The sequence below is a fragment of the Atractosteus spatula genome, chromosome 18, assembly GCF_055471065.1.
Source record: "Atractosteus spatula isolate fAtrSpa1 chromosome 18, fAtrSpa1.hap1, whole genome shotgun sequence".
In the NCBI taxonomy this organism is placed as follows: Eukaryota; Metazoa; Chordata; class Actinopteri; order Semionotiformes; family Lepisosteidae; genus Atractosteus; species Atractosteus spatula.
The window spans coordinates 13,860,497-13,877,891 of NC_142723.1; the positions used below are offsets into that span (position 1 = coordinate 13,860,497).

Sequence of the window (17,395 nt, forward strand, 5' to 3'; positions counted from 1 at the left end):
TCTTTACAGTAAGAAAAACAAAACACATACCGGAAAGCGAATTACCCAGTTAAAATGTATTCTTGTACTACAGTTACAATGGGTTGAAAGCAAAGCAGCCGACAGAACCAATTAAATAAACGTCATTCTGAAGAAGGTTTCAGGTCTTGATTTGCAAGAGCTCAGGGAAGACGACTCTGATATCCTTGGCGATAAAGTTCCAGAGCTTTGGGGCACAACAGGAGAAGGCCCCGTCGGCGCTAGTATCGCGACAGACCTGGGGGACAGATGGGAGACCAGAATCGGACAAACCAAGGCTGCAAGGTGGGGAGTAGGACGATGGTACTGAGGTGCTAAGCCAAGCAGTGCCTTATAGGTGAGCATGAGGATTTTGAAGTTGACCCAAAACCTGACAGGAAGCCAGTTCAGGGACTCCGGGATAGGAGTAATGTGATCACTTGCACAAGACCTGATCAGAATTCTGGCTGCCAAATTCAGGACATACTCAAGAAAGTTGGGTTAAAATAACAATAATAAATGAGACAATAATTAAAATAATCCATTTGAAAGAAGATTACATTTAAAATTGAATAGATGAACTGTGGCAGTTTGCATCTTCACAGACGTGATTTGTAGCTCTTCCTCCTAGTGAAAAATAAGGAATCGCAAAATGTCAATACTGTTCTAAGTAAAAATGATTAAATTAAAGGTACAATGGAAATAGAAGACGGGGAAATAAGGACAATTGAGGAGTGTATAAATACATTATTCAATAATTGAATAAATGAACATGGTCACACTAAGAAGTCAGAGGACAGCGTCTGGATCTCTTCAGGACAGGTGGGTTTGAGGAGCTGCAGATAGGCAGGGACCCCTGACCCAGATCATCCGCGATCTGGGGTGTGTATCTCTTGTGCCCCCCAGCGGTAACTTTCATTAACTGCACGCGTCCGTCGGGGTGCACCATCTCCTGTAAGCGGGGGCAGTCCAATTCCTCCCACAGCCTCTGCTTGATGCGCCGGCCGTATTGCTGGGGCCGCCCCTGGGAGTTCACCCTCATGGGCTCCGCCCGTGTCAGAAGTTCACACCAATACCCTAATCGAGCACTAAACCCTGACTTGTTTTTAAGGCAATGCCTGTTGAACATTTCAAACTTCTTGCATTCTTTAAACCCAAACTTGTATCAACGTTTTTTTCCTTGGTTAAACTTACAGGACAGCCGATTTCAAATTCCTGATGTGCACATTGTACGTGCATTACTTACCGCTATACATGCAGTATATAGCAGGGCACTAGTAACCGTGCCCTTAGCGCAGCAGTCTGTTATCTTTATTTTGCAATAGAAATGCATATCCCGATTTCATATTTCCACTTGATTTTTCCACCAAAACGAAATGATACGACATGCCTTCCTATTTAAAATACGCCTGAATGCCCCGTTTTAAAAGCTGTATATCATGCCGCGAATTTTACACAGGGTGGCAAACATATTCCTATTTTACACAGGCGGGCCTAATTTCCGTTTGGGTAGCTCGCGTCATCTCCTTCCCCACCTCATACGAGTAGCGTGATGCTAGCTACGTTTAGCGACGCTAGCTTGGCAGCGCCTTTCAACATAAAACATAATGTAGGTAGCTTCACGCTGCTCCTCGTACAGTTCAAGTAGAAGCACATTTGCGCAAGATTTCCCTCCCCGACTCCAGGCGTGGCGGCTGCTCGAGTCACATTGTCTCTCGGCTGCTTCCATTTCCGGGTCCGAGGCCGGCGGACGCGCTCTCTCTCTCTGGTAGGTTTAGACAATTTGAAGCCGTGTAATGAGACGGAGTTGTTTCCAAGGGCTTGTGTCGTTGATTAACTCGGAGCTTCCATCGGTTTCGTCCCTCATTCTGTCGGGAGACGGGCAGGAGGGACAGATGCGAGAAGCGCTTCCCAGTTTCTCATTGGACTAACAGCCGGGACCACATGTGCAGCTGCATAATATAATTTTAATATTTAAAACCAGAAAGCGAAATAGCGGCATACATGCGTTCATACCGACGATATATACACGACTAAAGCTCAATATGTCTACAAGTGCGTTTACACGCAGCAGGCTTGGAATGCAGAACAGCTTTTATTTCTTTTAATTTCCCCCCCCCCCTTATCGTTTCTTTCCCAATTTCCTCTTACCGCACAGCACAACTGCCGCTCGATAAATCGACTTACACAACAACTGGCTTAGCTTCTCCATTTATATATATAGATGGGTTTAGCTCTTTAGTTTAAGGGCAAGCAACAGTTGCGGCGGTTACGGGTTTGTTTTCATGAAGAAATACCGAGCCGCCCTGGGAAGGACATGGAAGTGGAGCAATGATCTCCACACGCTGGGGCTCAGGGTCCGGGTCGCGCTGTTTGTGCTGCGCTTGTCCTTTTTAACACTGGAGCCGTCAGATTGTGCCTATAATACATCATCATCATAATAACATCTGTGAGTTGCGATAGGTACAATACCAGTAATAACCGACGACAATAATAATAATAATAATAATAGCTGTGAATTACGGTAGGTGCAATAACAATAACAACAATAGCAACAACAATTATAATGATAACAACGGCGAATTACGATAGGTACAATACCAATAATAACAACGACAACAAGAGCAACAATAATAATAATAGCTGTGAGTTACGGTAGGTGTAATAATAATAACAACAACAACAATAATAATAATTGTGACAACTGTGCATTACGGTAGGCACAATAACAATGATAACAATAACAACAGTAACTACAGTAGGTACAATACCATATTATTATTATTGCTGTTGCTATTATTGTAATTGTACCTACTGTAATTCACAGTTATAATTATTATTATTGTTGTCGTTGTTGTTGTTATTATTATTGCACCTTCCGTAATTCACAGCTATTATAATTATTATTATTATTGTTGTTCTTGTTGTCGTTGCTATTATTGGTATTGTACCTATCGTAATTAAAGTCAAAGGTTGGTTGGTCAAGGTCTTTATATCTTGTACCTGCTATTGTATTAGTACATTATTACAGTAGTACTATTACTGCTACAAGGAATTTTCGGTTTGCGTGTTGTTTGAGCGACTCGGTAAAAATACCTTGCCCTGTTAAAACAATGAGTTAAATACAATTGTTATGACACAACTACCTTAGATATTTCTAACTAATGTGTGTTTAATCAATATTCCATGAAAAGCTTTGAAGATATAGAGTATCTAGTGAACTAGACAAAGTACCTTCATGCAGTGTTGCATTGGTACCTTTTTACCAACATTTGCAAAAAAAAATAACTATCAGTGTATAACGAGGCAACAGCTCATCATCTCGTTGTGTCTCAGCTAGTGAAACACTGATACACTCCTCTTCCTCTCATTTTGCCAAAAGAAAGTGTTTTTAGGAGCTCTTTCTGCTAGGATGGCTCAGAAGAACACTATCTACCAGTCTTTTCTCAGATCACAGCTTTGCAGCATCGGATGTTCCAAAGGCTGCCAGTCCTGTGACACAGATCAGGTGGTTGTGCGGTGCTGGGGCTGTGTAAGACCGGAGAGAGAGGGGACAAAGGCAGTTTAATTAAACTGTGTAATTAGTGGAAACTCTGCAAAACATCTGAGGAAAAGAAGTCGGAGGATGGCCAGGTCTGTGCTTCTCATTTAACCTGGCATGTGATCGTGTTAAAAAACCCCACACAATACTCGGTTGTAGGTCTTAACTATGGCCATTGTCATGTTATCTGGGCGAGTCATTTAACTGCAGTGTATTTCGTTTTTTTACTTCTGTTTTTCATTGGGTTTTTTTTTTACTAGGCAAAGGTAACCAGAAAAAAAAACAGTTGCCAGTCATCTCAAAAACCCCAAGTATGGCAAATGTCAATGCGTATAAATTCTGTTCTTTATCATTTTGCATTTTTACAGAGGGTATAGAGCAGTGTCAAGAAAAAAAAAAAACTTCCAGAAACATCAAATCATTATCAGTAGGTTATATAGATTATCCACCTCTCCCAATATCTCTCAAAAACCTCCTACTGGAGTCTTAGCTTAAAGGTTCATTTTTCCATTTTATAAATCCCTGAAACAATAACCATCCAGTTTTCTCTGGTCGGGGGGGGGGGGGTCATTTGGCTTTGTAGCCATTTACTTGCTGCAGGGTATTTCGTTTCAGGAAATACTGTTTTGCCTTCATCTAGTTGCTTTTAGTCGGAAGGCAGTTTATATTGGTGACCAGAGGGGTTGTTGCCCATAAAGGCCATTTGGTTGGTAAAGGTTCAGCCTCTTCTGAAGCTTCATCCAGGTACCAGAGGAATACAGGACGTCCTGTCTAGGAAGTTGCTAAGACCTGTATAAAGGGGGAAAAAAAGCTGTCATTTAACATACTGGTCTCCGTCTGAATGACTGTGTTTGTTGTCCCGGCGTTTGACCTTAAAATACGGGCTCTCCTCTCATTGGAGCGCTGAGACTTATTTTAGCCATTACGCTGACTTCATAAAGCAGCCGCAGAGTCCCTGGGCTGGTGCCATCATTCCCTGCAGTCCGGGTCTCTGCCTGACAGAGAGACCGTCCCACCAGGGGAACCCAGTCCCCCGAGGGGCTTGACGAGGTGAGGACAAGGGTTTTTAGGTGGATGAGGGTAAAATCTGCAGGTAGAAATCTTTCCCTGGCTCAGCTAGGGCTTGCTCGGTCTTTTAACTTATTTTCACAGTTCGGGTAATTTTGGTTGCTTTGAAGTAGACAGCTCAGCCTTTTGATTGTTTGATCTGTATACCCGACGGAAAAGAGCAGTTCCTTGCTTTATATTGTGAGGGACGGGGAACTAGGGACTTAATGCAGAAAAGCTGGATCAGAACCTTTAGGGATCAGTGGGTTTATAGCCCAGAAACCTGGAAGACTTTTCTTCCCAGGAGGTCAGTTGTACCAGGCTGCTCTGTGAGGGAGAGTATCATATGTCCTGGACCACTTAATACCAATTTAGAGACAGATCCAGCAGACAGTTTGGCAGACAGCACACACCTTTTGGGTTTCTCAAAGTTTAAAGACGATGTTTTATGAGACGTTTCCAGAACAAAACAAAATAGGTTATATGAAGGGGCTGGGTTTGTTTTCCTGGTTTCTTAAATCCCAGGAAGTAAAAGCTTTCGTTATTTTTTTTTAAGGTGGAGGGGAGTTTAAATACCTGCTTTGTGAAAATTCTGCCGCCTGTTTTATTGACGTGGATATTAAGTGTAACTCCAAACCGGGTATTTTGGGAAAAAAACTTGTTCCAGAGGTTGCTCAACATAGAAACCTAAATGACAGTATCAGTACGTTGTTTTAGAATACACTGGTTTAAATGCTATAGTTGACTTGGAAAAAAAAAACCCAAAACAACTCCCATAACTAAAAAAAGTCTCCAGTCTTGTATATTACCCAGAGGGAAGTCAGTGTCAAGGTCCCCAGCAGCGTTTAACCAGTAAAGCCGATTGTGTTCTCCCCGGTAGCGCGGGCGTGAAGTGTAATTTAACTCCGTGTGGACGTGCTACCAGCTCACGTGGTGAACAACAGCTGTCAGGGGAATTCTGCTCCTCAGTGTGCCAAACTGGGCTGCGCTGGCCTGGATCATCGGGAATGCAGCCAGGGCCAGGGGTGAAACCTACATGTATCCAGAGAAAGAGCTCAAAAGTTACATTACTAGATGCTAGACTCATAGTGAACTGTGTTGTCAGTTGTTACAATTAGGAAGGATCACTAAGCATCTAGTCTTCCTCCAGTGTTCCCCACTTTTAACTCTTTGCAGGACTGTGATTGTACCGGCCTTGTGTTCCCCACGTGCATTACAGTGACTATCAAAAGTATTCACTCCCTTTGGACTTTTTTTTTTTCTATTTTATCGTGTTACAACATGATCTATTTCACTGGGAGTTTTTGCCATTTGTGGACAGAAAACACTCTACAGTGTAGTGTCAAAGCGAACGCAAAATTCTACAGATCCTCCTGAATTCGTTATAAATATTTGCTCATACTCCCTGAGGGTATGAGCAAATATACGCCACAGATTCTTGATTGGATTGAGGTCTGGGCTTTGACTGGCTCGTTCCAGAACATTGACCTTTTTCGTTTTAAACCCCCAAAAAGTTTTTAAAAAAAGGGTTTGGCTGTACGCTGGAAAGGTTTGGCTTGCCCTACTGGAAGATGAATCTCTTGCAGATCTCAGCTGGTTTTCCTCCAGGATTTCTCTGTACTTTACTGCATCCATCTTTCCTTCTGTCTTTACCTGTCTTCCAGGCCCTGATGCAGTGAAGCTCCCCCATAGCAGGATACTGCCTCCACCGTGCTTCACAGTAGGGATGATGTTCTGACGATGTTCACTGTTACACTTGCGCCAAACGTACCGCTGAGGCCAAAAAGACCAGTTTTGGTCTCTTCAGACCATAGGCTCTCCTTCAGCTTGGTCTCGGAGTCTCCCACGTGCCTTCTGGCAAAGTACAGTCGAGATCTGATGCACGTTTTTTGTCACTCTCCCATGAATCCCAGATTTGTGAAGCGCCCAGGCAATTTTCATATGCATGTTTCTCCCATCGCGGCCATTGCAGACTGTAATTCCTTAAGACCTGGGGGCCTCCCTGATTAGTGCACCTCTTGCCTGGAGACTCAGTTTTTTGAGGACACCCTGTTCTTCACAGCTTCGCAGTTGTGCCTGTGCCTTTCTACATTTCTTTACGATGGACTTTGCTGTGCTTTGGAGGATGTGTGATGCCTTGGAAATTTTCTTCTACACCTCCCCTGATTGGGGCTTTTCAATAACCCTATCCCAGATCATTTGTCTTCATGGTATAGGAACTGTACAGCTGTGGGACCTCCCAGAGCTAGGTTTATTTGTCCTGGATGCATGTTTTGTATTGGATAAAAAAATCACAAATAAATACGTTATGATTCTATAAAGTAACATGGTAAAATGTGAAAAAGTCCAAGGGGAATACTTGTGATAGCCACTGTAGATAAAACAGCAGTTGTCAGCATAACAGTACAAAGTGACATTCTGGTCAGTGAAGTGGATTGTGGTCTGACACCTTCATTCAGAGTTGCTTTGCTCCGATGCTGTCAGTTCTGTCTTAGTACTGCTAGAAATCGTGAGGCTGCCTGTCCTTCCTGCAGTAAGACTGTCAAGTCTGTGCTTGGCCTTGTGGTAAAATGCCTCCAAACTGGGCCAGCCTTGGCATTGGACCACACATGTCCTTGTGTGTCTCTGAGGCAGTCATGCCATGACCCTGATTGTCTGTCTCCTCTGTCCACAGGAGGAGTCCATCTGGAGACGGACTGATGGCGCTCGTGTCTGGGAACACTTTCCTGTTACTGCTGGGCAGCCTGGGGCTGGTGGCACTGTACCACCTGCTGCAGAGGATGCGCCACAAGGCCTATATCCAAGACGCGGTGGTGGTCATCACGGGCGCCAGCTCCGGACTGGGGAAAGGTGAGACCGGGGATTCTGTGCCTCGTTCAGCAGGTAGACCCCCCTTGTCATCCCATTGATGGACCCTGGGACTACCCTGTTCTAGCACAGAAGCAAACTGCTTTGTAGAAAATTGATCACAAAAAAAGAGCAAAACAGTCACACGACAGGTAATCAGGACACCCAACAAACTTTGATTTTTGAGAGCAAACCTCATCACAAAGTTAGAGGATTGATTGGCCCGGGCTGGGGTGATAGGTAGACATTTGGGAACACTTCTTGAGCGCTAGGCTTGAGCACAGACGGTGTCCATTCCCTGGTAATCGGTCAAGTATGTCTGGGTATTCTGTTGCCGTTGTTATATTAGAATATTAAAAAAAGGGTCGTGACGGATGCAAAATGATGTTTGGATTTAACAGAACATCAGATCTGTCTGCTCGAGTGTGGAGGAAGGTTTGATCACTTCTCTCTGGCTAGGGATTGATCATCATGAACAGGCATTTGTCTCTTGCTCCCACCCTCCAGAGACAGGCTGATAGGTTGGATGGCTGTACTAGGTAGTCCGTTTCATGAGGAGCTCGAGTGAGACCTTTGTTTGGGTCGGAATGGCTACTTGTAGCTTGTATACCAGCTGGAATGTCAACTCCATCATGACTGGGATAAGATTCAGGTCAAGAAGAAGAGAAGACATATTTTGTGTAACTGGAGGTGAATTTTCCAATGTTGTTTGTAGCTTTAACGATTTACACATGAAGCATAAACAATACTGTCACAATCTTAAACATCTTAGACACAATCAGGCGTTACAATATATAAATATGGCAACATTTTATCCAGTCTCCATTGCTTTCTACTACTGTAATGACAGTTTTATTTTGTTTGAAAAGAAACCAATCGTATTAATTTCACCACGGCCAGAATCTTAAAACGCATGATCGCAGCATCCTGAGGTAAGCTGTACGTCAATAAAAAGTGCTCTAGTAGCACGTCCAGCACATTTACTGGTCAGATCTAACTGACTCATTGGCTCCACTTGCTCCTCTCCACTCCCCATAAAACTAAATGGCTGCTTCTTTTGTGTTAGGATTATCGGTTATCTTAACACAAGATGGGTATAGCTTCAAAAGAAGATCTAAAGATCAAATAATGTGCCTGCAAGTTTTTCTTTCACACTGTTGCTAAGTTAAAAAAGGCATGTTAGCAAAGACAAATGGTTACTATCTTGTACACCTACAAAAAGGTAAATGCCAAAATTCTTCCTCATATATTATTTGTGTGCCTTGAGATGGAGTGGTGTCCCGTCCAGGGTGTATCTCGCCTTGTCTTGCTGGGGTAGTCTCCAGCTCTCCTGCGACCCTGTCCTGAGTAAAGCTCCTGTTTGTCGCCCCCCCAGAATGTGCCCGGTTGTTCCACGCTGCTGGTGCCCGCCTGGTGCTCTGTGGCCGAGACAAGGCACGACTACAGGAGCTCTCCAAAGAGCTGGCTGCAGTCTCGGATAGCGGCAGAAAGGTGAGTGACATGGCGTGGCTGTTTGTCCTCTCCCAGGCGGACACCTGTACAGTTCGTTTTCAGTCGAGGAGATTTAGCTTCACACTCCCTCATTGCTTACAGAGCACTGCAAGAGCGCAGCAGACAAACTTCTGTATTTATCTTATTGTAAAATGATCCAATTATCCTAATTAATAAGATAATAATATTACATAAAATTAGCTTATATCCTTATTTTTAAGGATATTACACACATTAGATCAAACCTGATATGCTAATAAAGAGCATCTTTATCTCATTCCAGCATTTAGGAATAATTGTAGCTACAGTACAGCCGACAGGCTCCAGCCCATTTTAAATGGCTTAAAGGGTCTGATCACATTACAAACTCACAAGGACTTGAGGAGTGCTGTAAAGAAGTATTTACTCATCAAACTGGCAGTCATACACCATATAGCCATAGGCTGCTATACTAAACCCAGCCACCAGCTAACACCGTGATGCCCTTATATACCATATATAAATAATCACACCCCCGTCAGAATGGATCTTGAGACCAATTAGCCCATTATTAATTAACTCATATTTACCCGGTGTGACTTTTTACGACCCTTAGCAGCAGGTCGGCTATAATTTCAGTCTTTCCTGATTAGGCACACCAGGCAACAAAACTGTATATGGAAAGGTAACGAATGTGTATTTTCCTTTGAAAAGATATAGATCTTTTATATTGCTTTGAAGGGCAAATATCCGTCTCACAAAAGGTCATCTGGGTTCACTGATTCTTCAGTGTGCTTCACTAAACCACAAGACCATTGCTTGATTTCAGAACCTGTGGAACCCTTTATACCACAAATGATAGTAACCTTGTGCAGAGCCAGTCGTTTTGTTCTGTGTTGCGTGGTTTGTTACAGTCAGAGAACCTGGAACAGAAATGTTTTGCGCGAGTCAGTCGTGCTTCTGAATGTCCTATCACACACCATCACCACCAGGCTGTACTCAGCTCACTGGTGTCAGAGGGCCAAGACCCCAGGAAAGCTGACTGGACTTTATCTGATGTTGTTTTCTCTCTTCTGAACAATCTGCATTCACCTCGGCACTCTGCCAGCCTCTTCGCAGTCTTTCTCATTTCCTGGCTTTAAGTCCAACTGCTGCTGGATTCCTCAAGCAAGCTGTAGGATATATAGTGTCTGTGTTTGAGCTGGATGTTTGTTGAGACTGAAAAAAGTGCTCTAAATGAACTTGGGGCAGCATTTTCACATCATAATCGGCTTTCCCCAAGGCAGCCCCTGCGAGGTTACTGAGCAGCTCACATTTCTGATTCCAGAGAATATCCTGACTTTGGGTAAGGGCTGCATTCCGAACATCTGTGAAACTGGGGGAAAAAAAAGTTGGATATTTCTCCTTCAAAGCTGTCTTAGGGCTTGTCAGGGTGATAAAAATCTCAGCACTGACATCAAAGACCCGAATCTTGGAAGAGCAGGTTAAAGATCTTCAGCACGTGCGGAGGAAAGAGGGCTCTTTGCATGACCGGCATTTGAAATGTTAAAGGCGTAACCTTTAAAGGAGAAATCTGAAAATACAAAACGTGATGCTGTGGTTCACGAGTAATGGGGCCACATTACTAATAATTGGGACACGATCCAAGTTCACATCAGCCTAACCAGCGGCTCAGGCTCAGTGGACATTGGGAGCGTGTGTGTGGAAATGTTCACTGATTAGAATCTTTGACTTTCACAGACGTACCCACCGAGCACCGTGACCTTTGACCTTTCGGACACGGGCACAGTGGCCAGTGCCGCAGAAGAGATTTTAAAATGCCACGGCCGTGTCGACATTCTCATCAACAACGCGGGTATCAGCTACCGGGGCACCATACTGGACACCACAATCGACGTGGACAAGGAGGTGATGGACATCAACTACTTCGGACCAGTCGCTCTCACGAAAGGTAATGGAATCTTTCATTTGCCCGTCCACATTGTTTGAACTTCTAAAATTGGACAGCAGTGACAGGTGGGGTGGCAGATTCTAAACAAGTTGCATTCATAAAAATATAATGAACTCCTTTGGTGAAGAGAGATGTAAATGCAGGCAACAATCTGAATAAAATTAAACAGGTAGAAACGAAAATATTCGTGTTATAAAATTTTTGGTCACACAGCAGTAAATGTCAGGATCATCTTTGATCTAAGTCAGATCAAAGGCGACTGGACTTGGATCCATCCCAGCACAGTTTATTTTTTGTTTCTGGAATGAGCCTGCTGGGGGCTGCGCCACCTCTGTCTCCTCTCCTCCGACCTGCCTGCTGAAATCAGGTGTGGCACGAGGCCTCTTCCCGAAGAGGTGGAGCTCGAGAACGCAGTCTGCTCTTGCCACCCTCTCTGTAAACAGTGTCTTTGCAGCCATCCTGCCCTCGATGGTTCAGAACCGGAGCGGACACATCCTGGTGATCAGCAGTGTGCAAGGGAAGATCGCTATCCCCTTCAGGTCTGCCTGTAAGTACCCTGCCTTGCTTTCAGTGCACGTTTGCCATGAAGCAGCACTCTGGAACCTAAGTAACTGACAGAAAAGCCAACATCGATTTTCCCTTTGGTGGTGCTGTTTGACAAAAGCTTTAATTCATGGAAAGGCCTGAATCAACAGAACACTGCTAACCCTTCAAATCCTCCATCCCTTCCAGAAAAGACAGTCCAGGCAGTAGTACACGGGAAAAAAACTCTCTCTGGGTTAAGGTTATTGAATCCGTCAAAAGTACACAGCTTTAGAAATTGCTGTCCGCTAAGCAAACTAAGACTTTTGCTTTTCTTTGTCAGTTAAAGGAGCAAATTGAATAATGAGTGAAAGAATCAGGATGGATATTTTTTTTTTCCAGTTACAGAATTGGGGGATGCCATGGTTATCTCTCATGGCCAGGCAAATTGTGTCTTCTGGTGGGGATGATTAAGAGTGTAACTTTCAAGGAGGCCTTATCTGTGATCTATCCCTGGTAACATGTCTGTCACAGGGAATGACATTTTAAGTGGCTGCAGTACTTGAGATAATGTGACTCGTGACTTGGTGTTCAGTGAGGAGAAGGCAACATGCCGAACGTTTTCATCCAAAAAGAATCCTGAGCACCTCCTTTCTGTGGTTACTGGTTGTAACAGTTTCTCTGGTTAAGATGCCGATAGAATTGTTCGTTCAGTCGCGTGCCACCGGGAGGCAGTGTGTGCTGTGAGCGTTGGCAGTGTTTGGAAAATCGTGTTTCAGAATGTGAAGGGCTGGGCTTTGCGGTTGAGTTTGGATCAGCAGTGTTAAGGACAGGAGTGGAATGAAATGGAGTTTAAAATGTGATGACTGAGAGGAAGGACAAACAGGCCTTCACCCCTGCCTTTTGGTGTGCGTGTATGAAAATGTACGTGGAACACATTGTATTAAAAAGTTTGAAAAATGTATAGTGATGCACGCTATGCATTTGTGCAAAGGAATGCCTGTCCTCCTGGTAGGTGTGTGTAGCTTTTCTCCTCCAGCGCTCAAGCCAGCAGCTATATCACCCTGCAACTCCCAGCTGGCAGCCAACTGAAGCTTAGTAGGTGTGAGCCTGGTCAGTACCTGGATGGGAAACCTCCTGGGAAAAACTAAGGTTGCTGCTGGAAGAGGTGTTAGTGGGGCCAGTAGGGGGCGCTCACCCTCCAGTGTATGTGGGTCCTAATGCCCCAGTTTAGTGACGGGGACACTATACTGTAAAAAAGACACTGTCATTTGGGTGAGAAGTAAAACCGAGGTCCTGACTCTCTGTGGTCATTTAAAATCACAGGGTGTTTCTTGAAAAGAGTAGAGGTGTTACCCCGGTGTCCTGGCCAAATTTCCTATTGGTCTTTACCAATCATGGCCTCCTAATAATCCCCATCTCTGAACTGGCTTCATCACTCTGCTCTCTGATGCGTGGGGAGCGTACTGGCGCACTGTGGCTGCCGTCGCATCATCCAGGTGGGGCTGCACTTAGTGTGGTGGTGGAAGGGAGTCCCCGTTACCTGTGTCCGAGCCACTGTGTGGTAACCTCTCGCTTTCGTCCTCTGCCAGACGCCGCCTCCAAGCACGCCACCCAGGCCTTCTTCGACTGCCTGCGAGCCGAGGTGGAGCAGTACGGGATCGAAGTGTCCGTCTTCAGCCCCGGCTACATTAAAACCAACCTCTCGCTCAACGCCGTCACCGGAGACGGGTCCACATACGGAGGTGAGCGTCGAATTTCAGCTACAAACATGAAGCGCTGTACGTTTGTTAGCAATTGTCAGCATTGGGGGGGTCAGTGGCTTTTAAAACAAAATAAATTACAGTTACAAGTGACTTGTACAAGGGTTTACAATTAAAAAAAAACAAGTTGTGGGGGGGTGTTTTTAAAATGTATGATCTATGTAGTATGGATATAGTTAAGTCCTACAGCTCAGTGCAAAGCAGTACATCTTTTCAAATGATTTCAACCTTTAATTTACAAAATAGGAGTTACATAGTTACAAGCCCTTACATATGGAACTTGTAACTACAGTGCATTACTTTTAAAAAAGTAATTTACCACTGATACTGTCAATCGACCAGTGATGCTTACAGGACGAAATCCCTTTGGAATCTGCCAATATTCCTCTTTGTTTTACAAGTCCTACAGATGTATTTAGTGATTTGGTACAGGCGGTTGTTGTTTTCCTAGTTAATTAGTTAATTGGTCTGCTGCTGTTTCCCCACATGCTAGCAAAGCGAGAATAAGGACAGTGCATTCTCCTGAATGCCCACACTTGTCGGAGCCTGTCCTGTGTTACACAGGCTCCACAGCGCCTGACTGGAGAAGTATTCCAGCTGCCCAACCACTCCCCAGGGGGTATACTGTATATATCGGGGCTGACCCCCACCCTGCCAGTAATCAGCCAGCTGCAAACACGGAAAAAAAAGATGTTGTCTTTCTCTTTTCGACACTTAGGTCAACACCTTTCTAAACAGCCAGTTTAAATAAAAGGAGGAAATTTTGCACTAGGGAAAAAACAACACTCTTCCAGTTATTTGTCCATGCCTTTCATATCTGTTTTGCTGCACAGGTCTGATGAAAAATTGTGTGTGGTAGGGCACTTGTACTTGGCTAGTTCTTTTGGCACAAGCAAACTTCCATGTTTTTATTTACTTATGCAGAATTGCAGCCATAGCTCAAATTCCTGTTATCTTGCTTAAGCTTAGCTGGACAAAATTGCACCAGACTGGAATTTGTGGTCCAGCCAGTAATTTTAAATCTAAGCAGTCCATAAATAAAACTTCAGCAAGACTGTTACTAAGCAGACAATAGTCCCTGCCCAAAGAAGCTGTGGATCCTACAAAACCACATTGCTTTTTGTAAATTATAAAACAATGCTAGTTTTCAAATTACTATGGCATTCAGCTAATGTAAGTTGTACATTTGGGGAGTCGAGTCCCAGAGTTTTACCTTAAACACATCTGCAGATATAATTACATTGAACGTGACAAAAACATGGGCACTTAAACTACCTGACCAGCCCTACCATGGAAAACTGTGAAAAACTGACATAGTTCAAAATGAGAAGTAATTTCACTGCCTGGTATGAAGTATTTTGCAGGACGCTTTAGTTGAACAATTATGTAAATCAGCCTATAGGCACAATTTGTACAGTTTAGAACACTTGTCTGTGTTTGTCGGTGCAGTGATGATTTTAACTCCCTGTGACCCTGCGTTTAGAAACAGTATTTCCTTTCAGAAGATACATTTTCAAAGTGTGTTTGACTTCCTTGTTCAGTGGCATCAAGCTACACAATTTCTTTGGACAACACAGACGGTAACAGTGTTTCCTGATTGCTCAATAATTGTTGCATGCAATTACTGAATAATTATTGCACACAATCATAGAGTGTATGTGCAAAAACACATCTATTTATTTCATTGAAAATGCGATACGTTATTATTGTTTGGCACCTACTCTTGGAAATAATTTCACGCAGTCACTGCACTTAATTTCGAGCAGATGAGCCCAACGGCTCAGAACTGTTACTTGATAGTGTTTAGCTAGAGCAATCGGGAGTTTACTGGGCTGCGGCTAATTTGATGACCCTGTTAGAGTCCGTATTCCATGGTGCAATCCGCAACCTTCAGTCTCCGCAGAAAGATTAACTCCATTGCTCGAGTTGTCTGATTCCTGAAAGAGGTTTGTTTCCAGTCTGATTGCCTGGTAGTAGATCTAGAGTGGCTAGAAGGTGAGATCAGCGATGACAAGGAGACCTTTGCGCCCGGATTCTCAAAACGTCCTGTAAGCGCAGTTCAAGTAGAAAATCGGGGATAAGATCTCGGGCATCGCCAGGGTGAGTACAGGCCATTAGGAGGGGAGCTGCCCGGCTGATCTGGTTGTCTCTTGTGTCTCAGTCATGGATAAGAACACGGCAGAGGGCTGGGACCCTCAGGATGTTGCCAGAGCCATCCTGGGGGCTGTGGGCAGGAAGAAGAGGGACGTCTTGCTGGCCGGCCTGCTGCCCACCCTGGCGGTCTACCTCCGGACCCTGTGCCCCAGCGTCTTCTTCAGAATCATGGCTTCCAGGGCGAGGAAGGAGCGCAAAGCCAAGAACAACTAGGAACCCGCCTTCTACCCGATCTCCTCATCTCCCCATGGCTTGAGCTGCTGGTGTTGTTTGGAAGGGTGGGAGGGAACTAGCTACTAGCAAACATCTTTGCACTGTACTTGATTTGAAACACTACTAGTGTTACTGCTAATATTGCTACGGATATAGGAGGCAGGAAAATCGAGACTTATAGGATGCAGGATTATCAATCATTGAAATAATTATAACCCCCGATTGTCTTAGATATCTCAAGAATAAGCCGGAGTGGTGGGTATCGTCAGAGGCACCAGAGCTCTTTGTTCTCTGGCACAACTCTGGCAAAAGAGTAATGTGAAGCACACTAGGATCGACAGTTTTTAATTAACACTAACAATAACACAAACTAAAACAACACAACATGCAATATACAAGCTACCCTCTTCAGAAAACAGGATGTTTCAGTGGCCCACATTTAGACCTCCCAGAAAAACCCCGGACCACTGACCCAGTGCTCAGAAATCCCACATGATGCCTTACAGGCTCAAAAGAGAGTAAAACCTGCGTCCAAAATAAAACTGAATACAACCCAGAGCTACGTCTCCATTCCTGTAAATCCGGCTGTTCCAAAGTGAATGGGGATCACGGCCCTAACCTGGAGAGACCGTTTTTAGCCTGGTAGTCTGTTTCCTAAGATAAGACAGCAAGCTCTCTTAAAGAAGGTTCAAATACTGAACTAGAATCTGGCGTTTAAGGTCCTCTTGCCAGACACATGTCTCCTCTTCCTCTCTGTCTCTCTTCCTTCTCTTTCTACTTGCCTACCTAGCTTTATCCTGTGTTTCTGGGTGTTGAATATTTACTAATTCCCCAGGAGGTCCCCTTAGGCCTTTGCCTCTTCTAAAGCTTACCTAAAGCTCAGTAAACACTTCCGCTACTACTCATTGGTTCTTAAAACCTCGAGAACTGCAAACATGAGCCTCTTAGCTTTTTCTGGCAAAATCATTTTTGTAACAAAATCACTAACCTGATCACCAGGATCATGGAAGTCGAGAGAAACTGCGGCGGTTGAAAACACCGATGCAAATCCTTCCAGCCATTTCCAGTGCCTTGCAAACGTATTCGGACTTTTAAAGCTTGTTGCAAGTCTACAGCTTGCAGTCATGACCCTCTGAAGTGGCCATTAGTTTTTGTTACACAACCTACTCCACACATGCAAAGCACAAATACAAAAAATTATGATTGCATAAGTATTCAGACCCTTTGCAATTTTTTTTTAGGTGCACAAATTACTTTATCAAGCCACACAGTTATCTGAGTGGCCCCTGTCTGTGTGCAGTAGTACTGGTTCTCCTGATTTCAGAATAAAAACACCTGTCTCTGTGAGGTTCCTTATTCAGGACATGAAGCAATGTTCAAGCAAAGACTCAAGCATGAAGACTAAGGTCCCTTCAAACTGAGCAGCTGGTCAAGGAGGAAACTGAGGTGGCAAAAATGAAAGTTGTGATCAGATTAGGCCTAGTTGGTTTAAATGCCAAGTGTTACCTATGGCACAGACATAACACAGTACATCTCCCAGTCAAATTAAAGTGGACAGAGAAAAATACAGGAGGAGAACCAGTTTCGGTCTGCTTTTACTTACAACTGGAGCGAAAATTCACCTCTCAACAAGACAATGATTCAGAGCACAAGGTCAAAGCTACATGAGAGTGACAGCTGGAATGTGTGCCAGGACACTAAGGTATTGTGCTGAAGAATGGAGTGGAGTTTTTCGACAACTCTTCCAGCTCTCGTTAGACACTGGCACTGTTCCAGCTGTTTAGAAGCACTACACAGTTGTACCCATTCCTAAGACGAATTGACCTAAAGCTCTCAGCGACTTCAGTGATTTCATGTCTGGCTCCATGAATGATGAGGGGCTGTGAAAAG

General features: G+C 44.2%; 1 protein-coding gene across 6 annotated transcripts; it reads left to right on the plus strand.

Annotated features, from left to right (window-relative positions):
- Positions 1–1,531: 1,531 nt before the first annotated feature.
- dhrs7b (dehydrogenase/reductase 7B) lies at positions 1,532–16,061 on the plus strand. Of its 6 annotated transcripts, none has more exons than XM_088936990.1 (8): positions 1,537–1,765; positions 6,250–6,305; positions 7,260–7,435; positions 8,808–8,923; positions 10,643–10,853; positions 11,308–11,400; positions 12,968–13,120; positions 15,300–16,061. In XM_088936990.1, exons 3-8 carry the CDS (start codon positions 7,285–7,287, stop codon positions 15,503–15,505), a joined length of 930 nt encoding a protein of 309 aa, XP_088793116.1. In that variant the 5' UTR covers positions 1,537–1,765; positions 6,250–6,305; positions 7,260–7,284; the 3' UTR covers positions 15,506–16,061. The 6 variants fall into 6 exon arrangements, with proteins under 6 accessions (XP_088793113.1, XP_088793116.1, XP_088793112.1 ...); XM_088936989.1 differs by lacking the exon at positions 1,537–1,765 and adding an exon at positions 4,502–4,588; XM_088936987.1 differs by lacking the exon at positions 6,250–6,305 and having other exon boundaries at positions 1,532–1,765.
- The last annotated feature ends 1,334 nt before the right edge of the window (positions 16,062–17,395 follow it).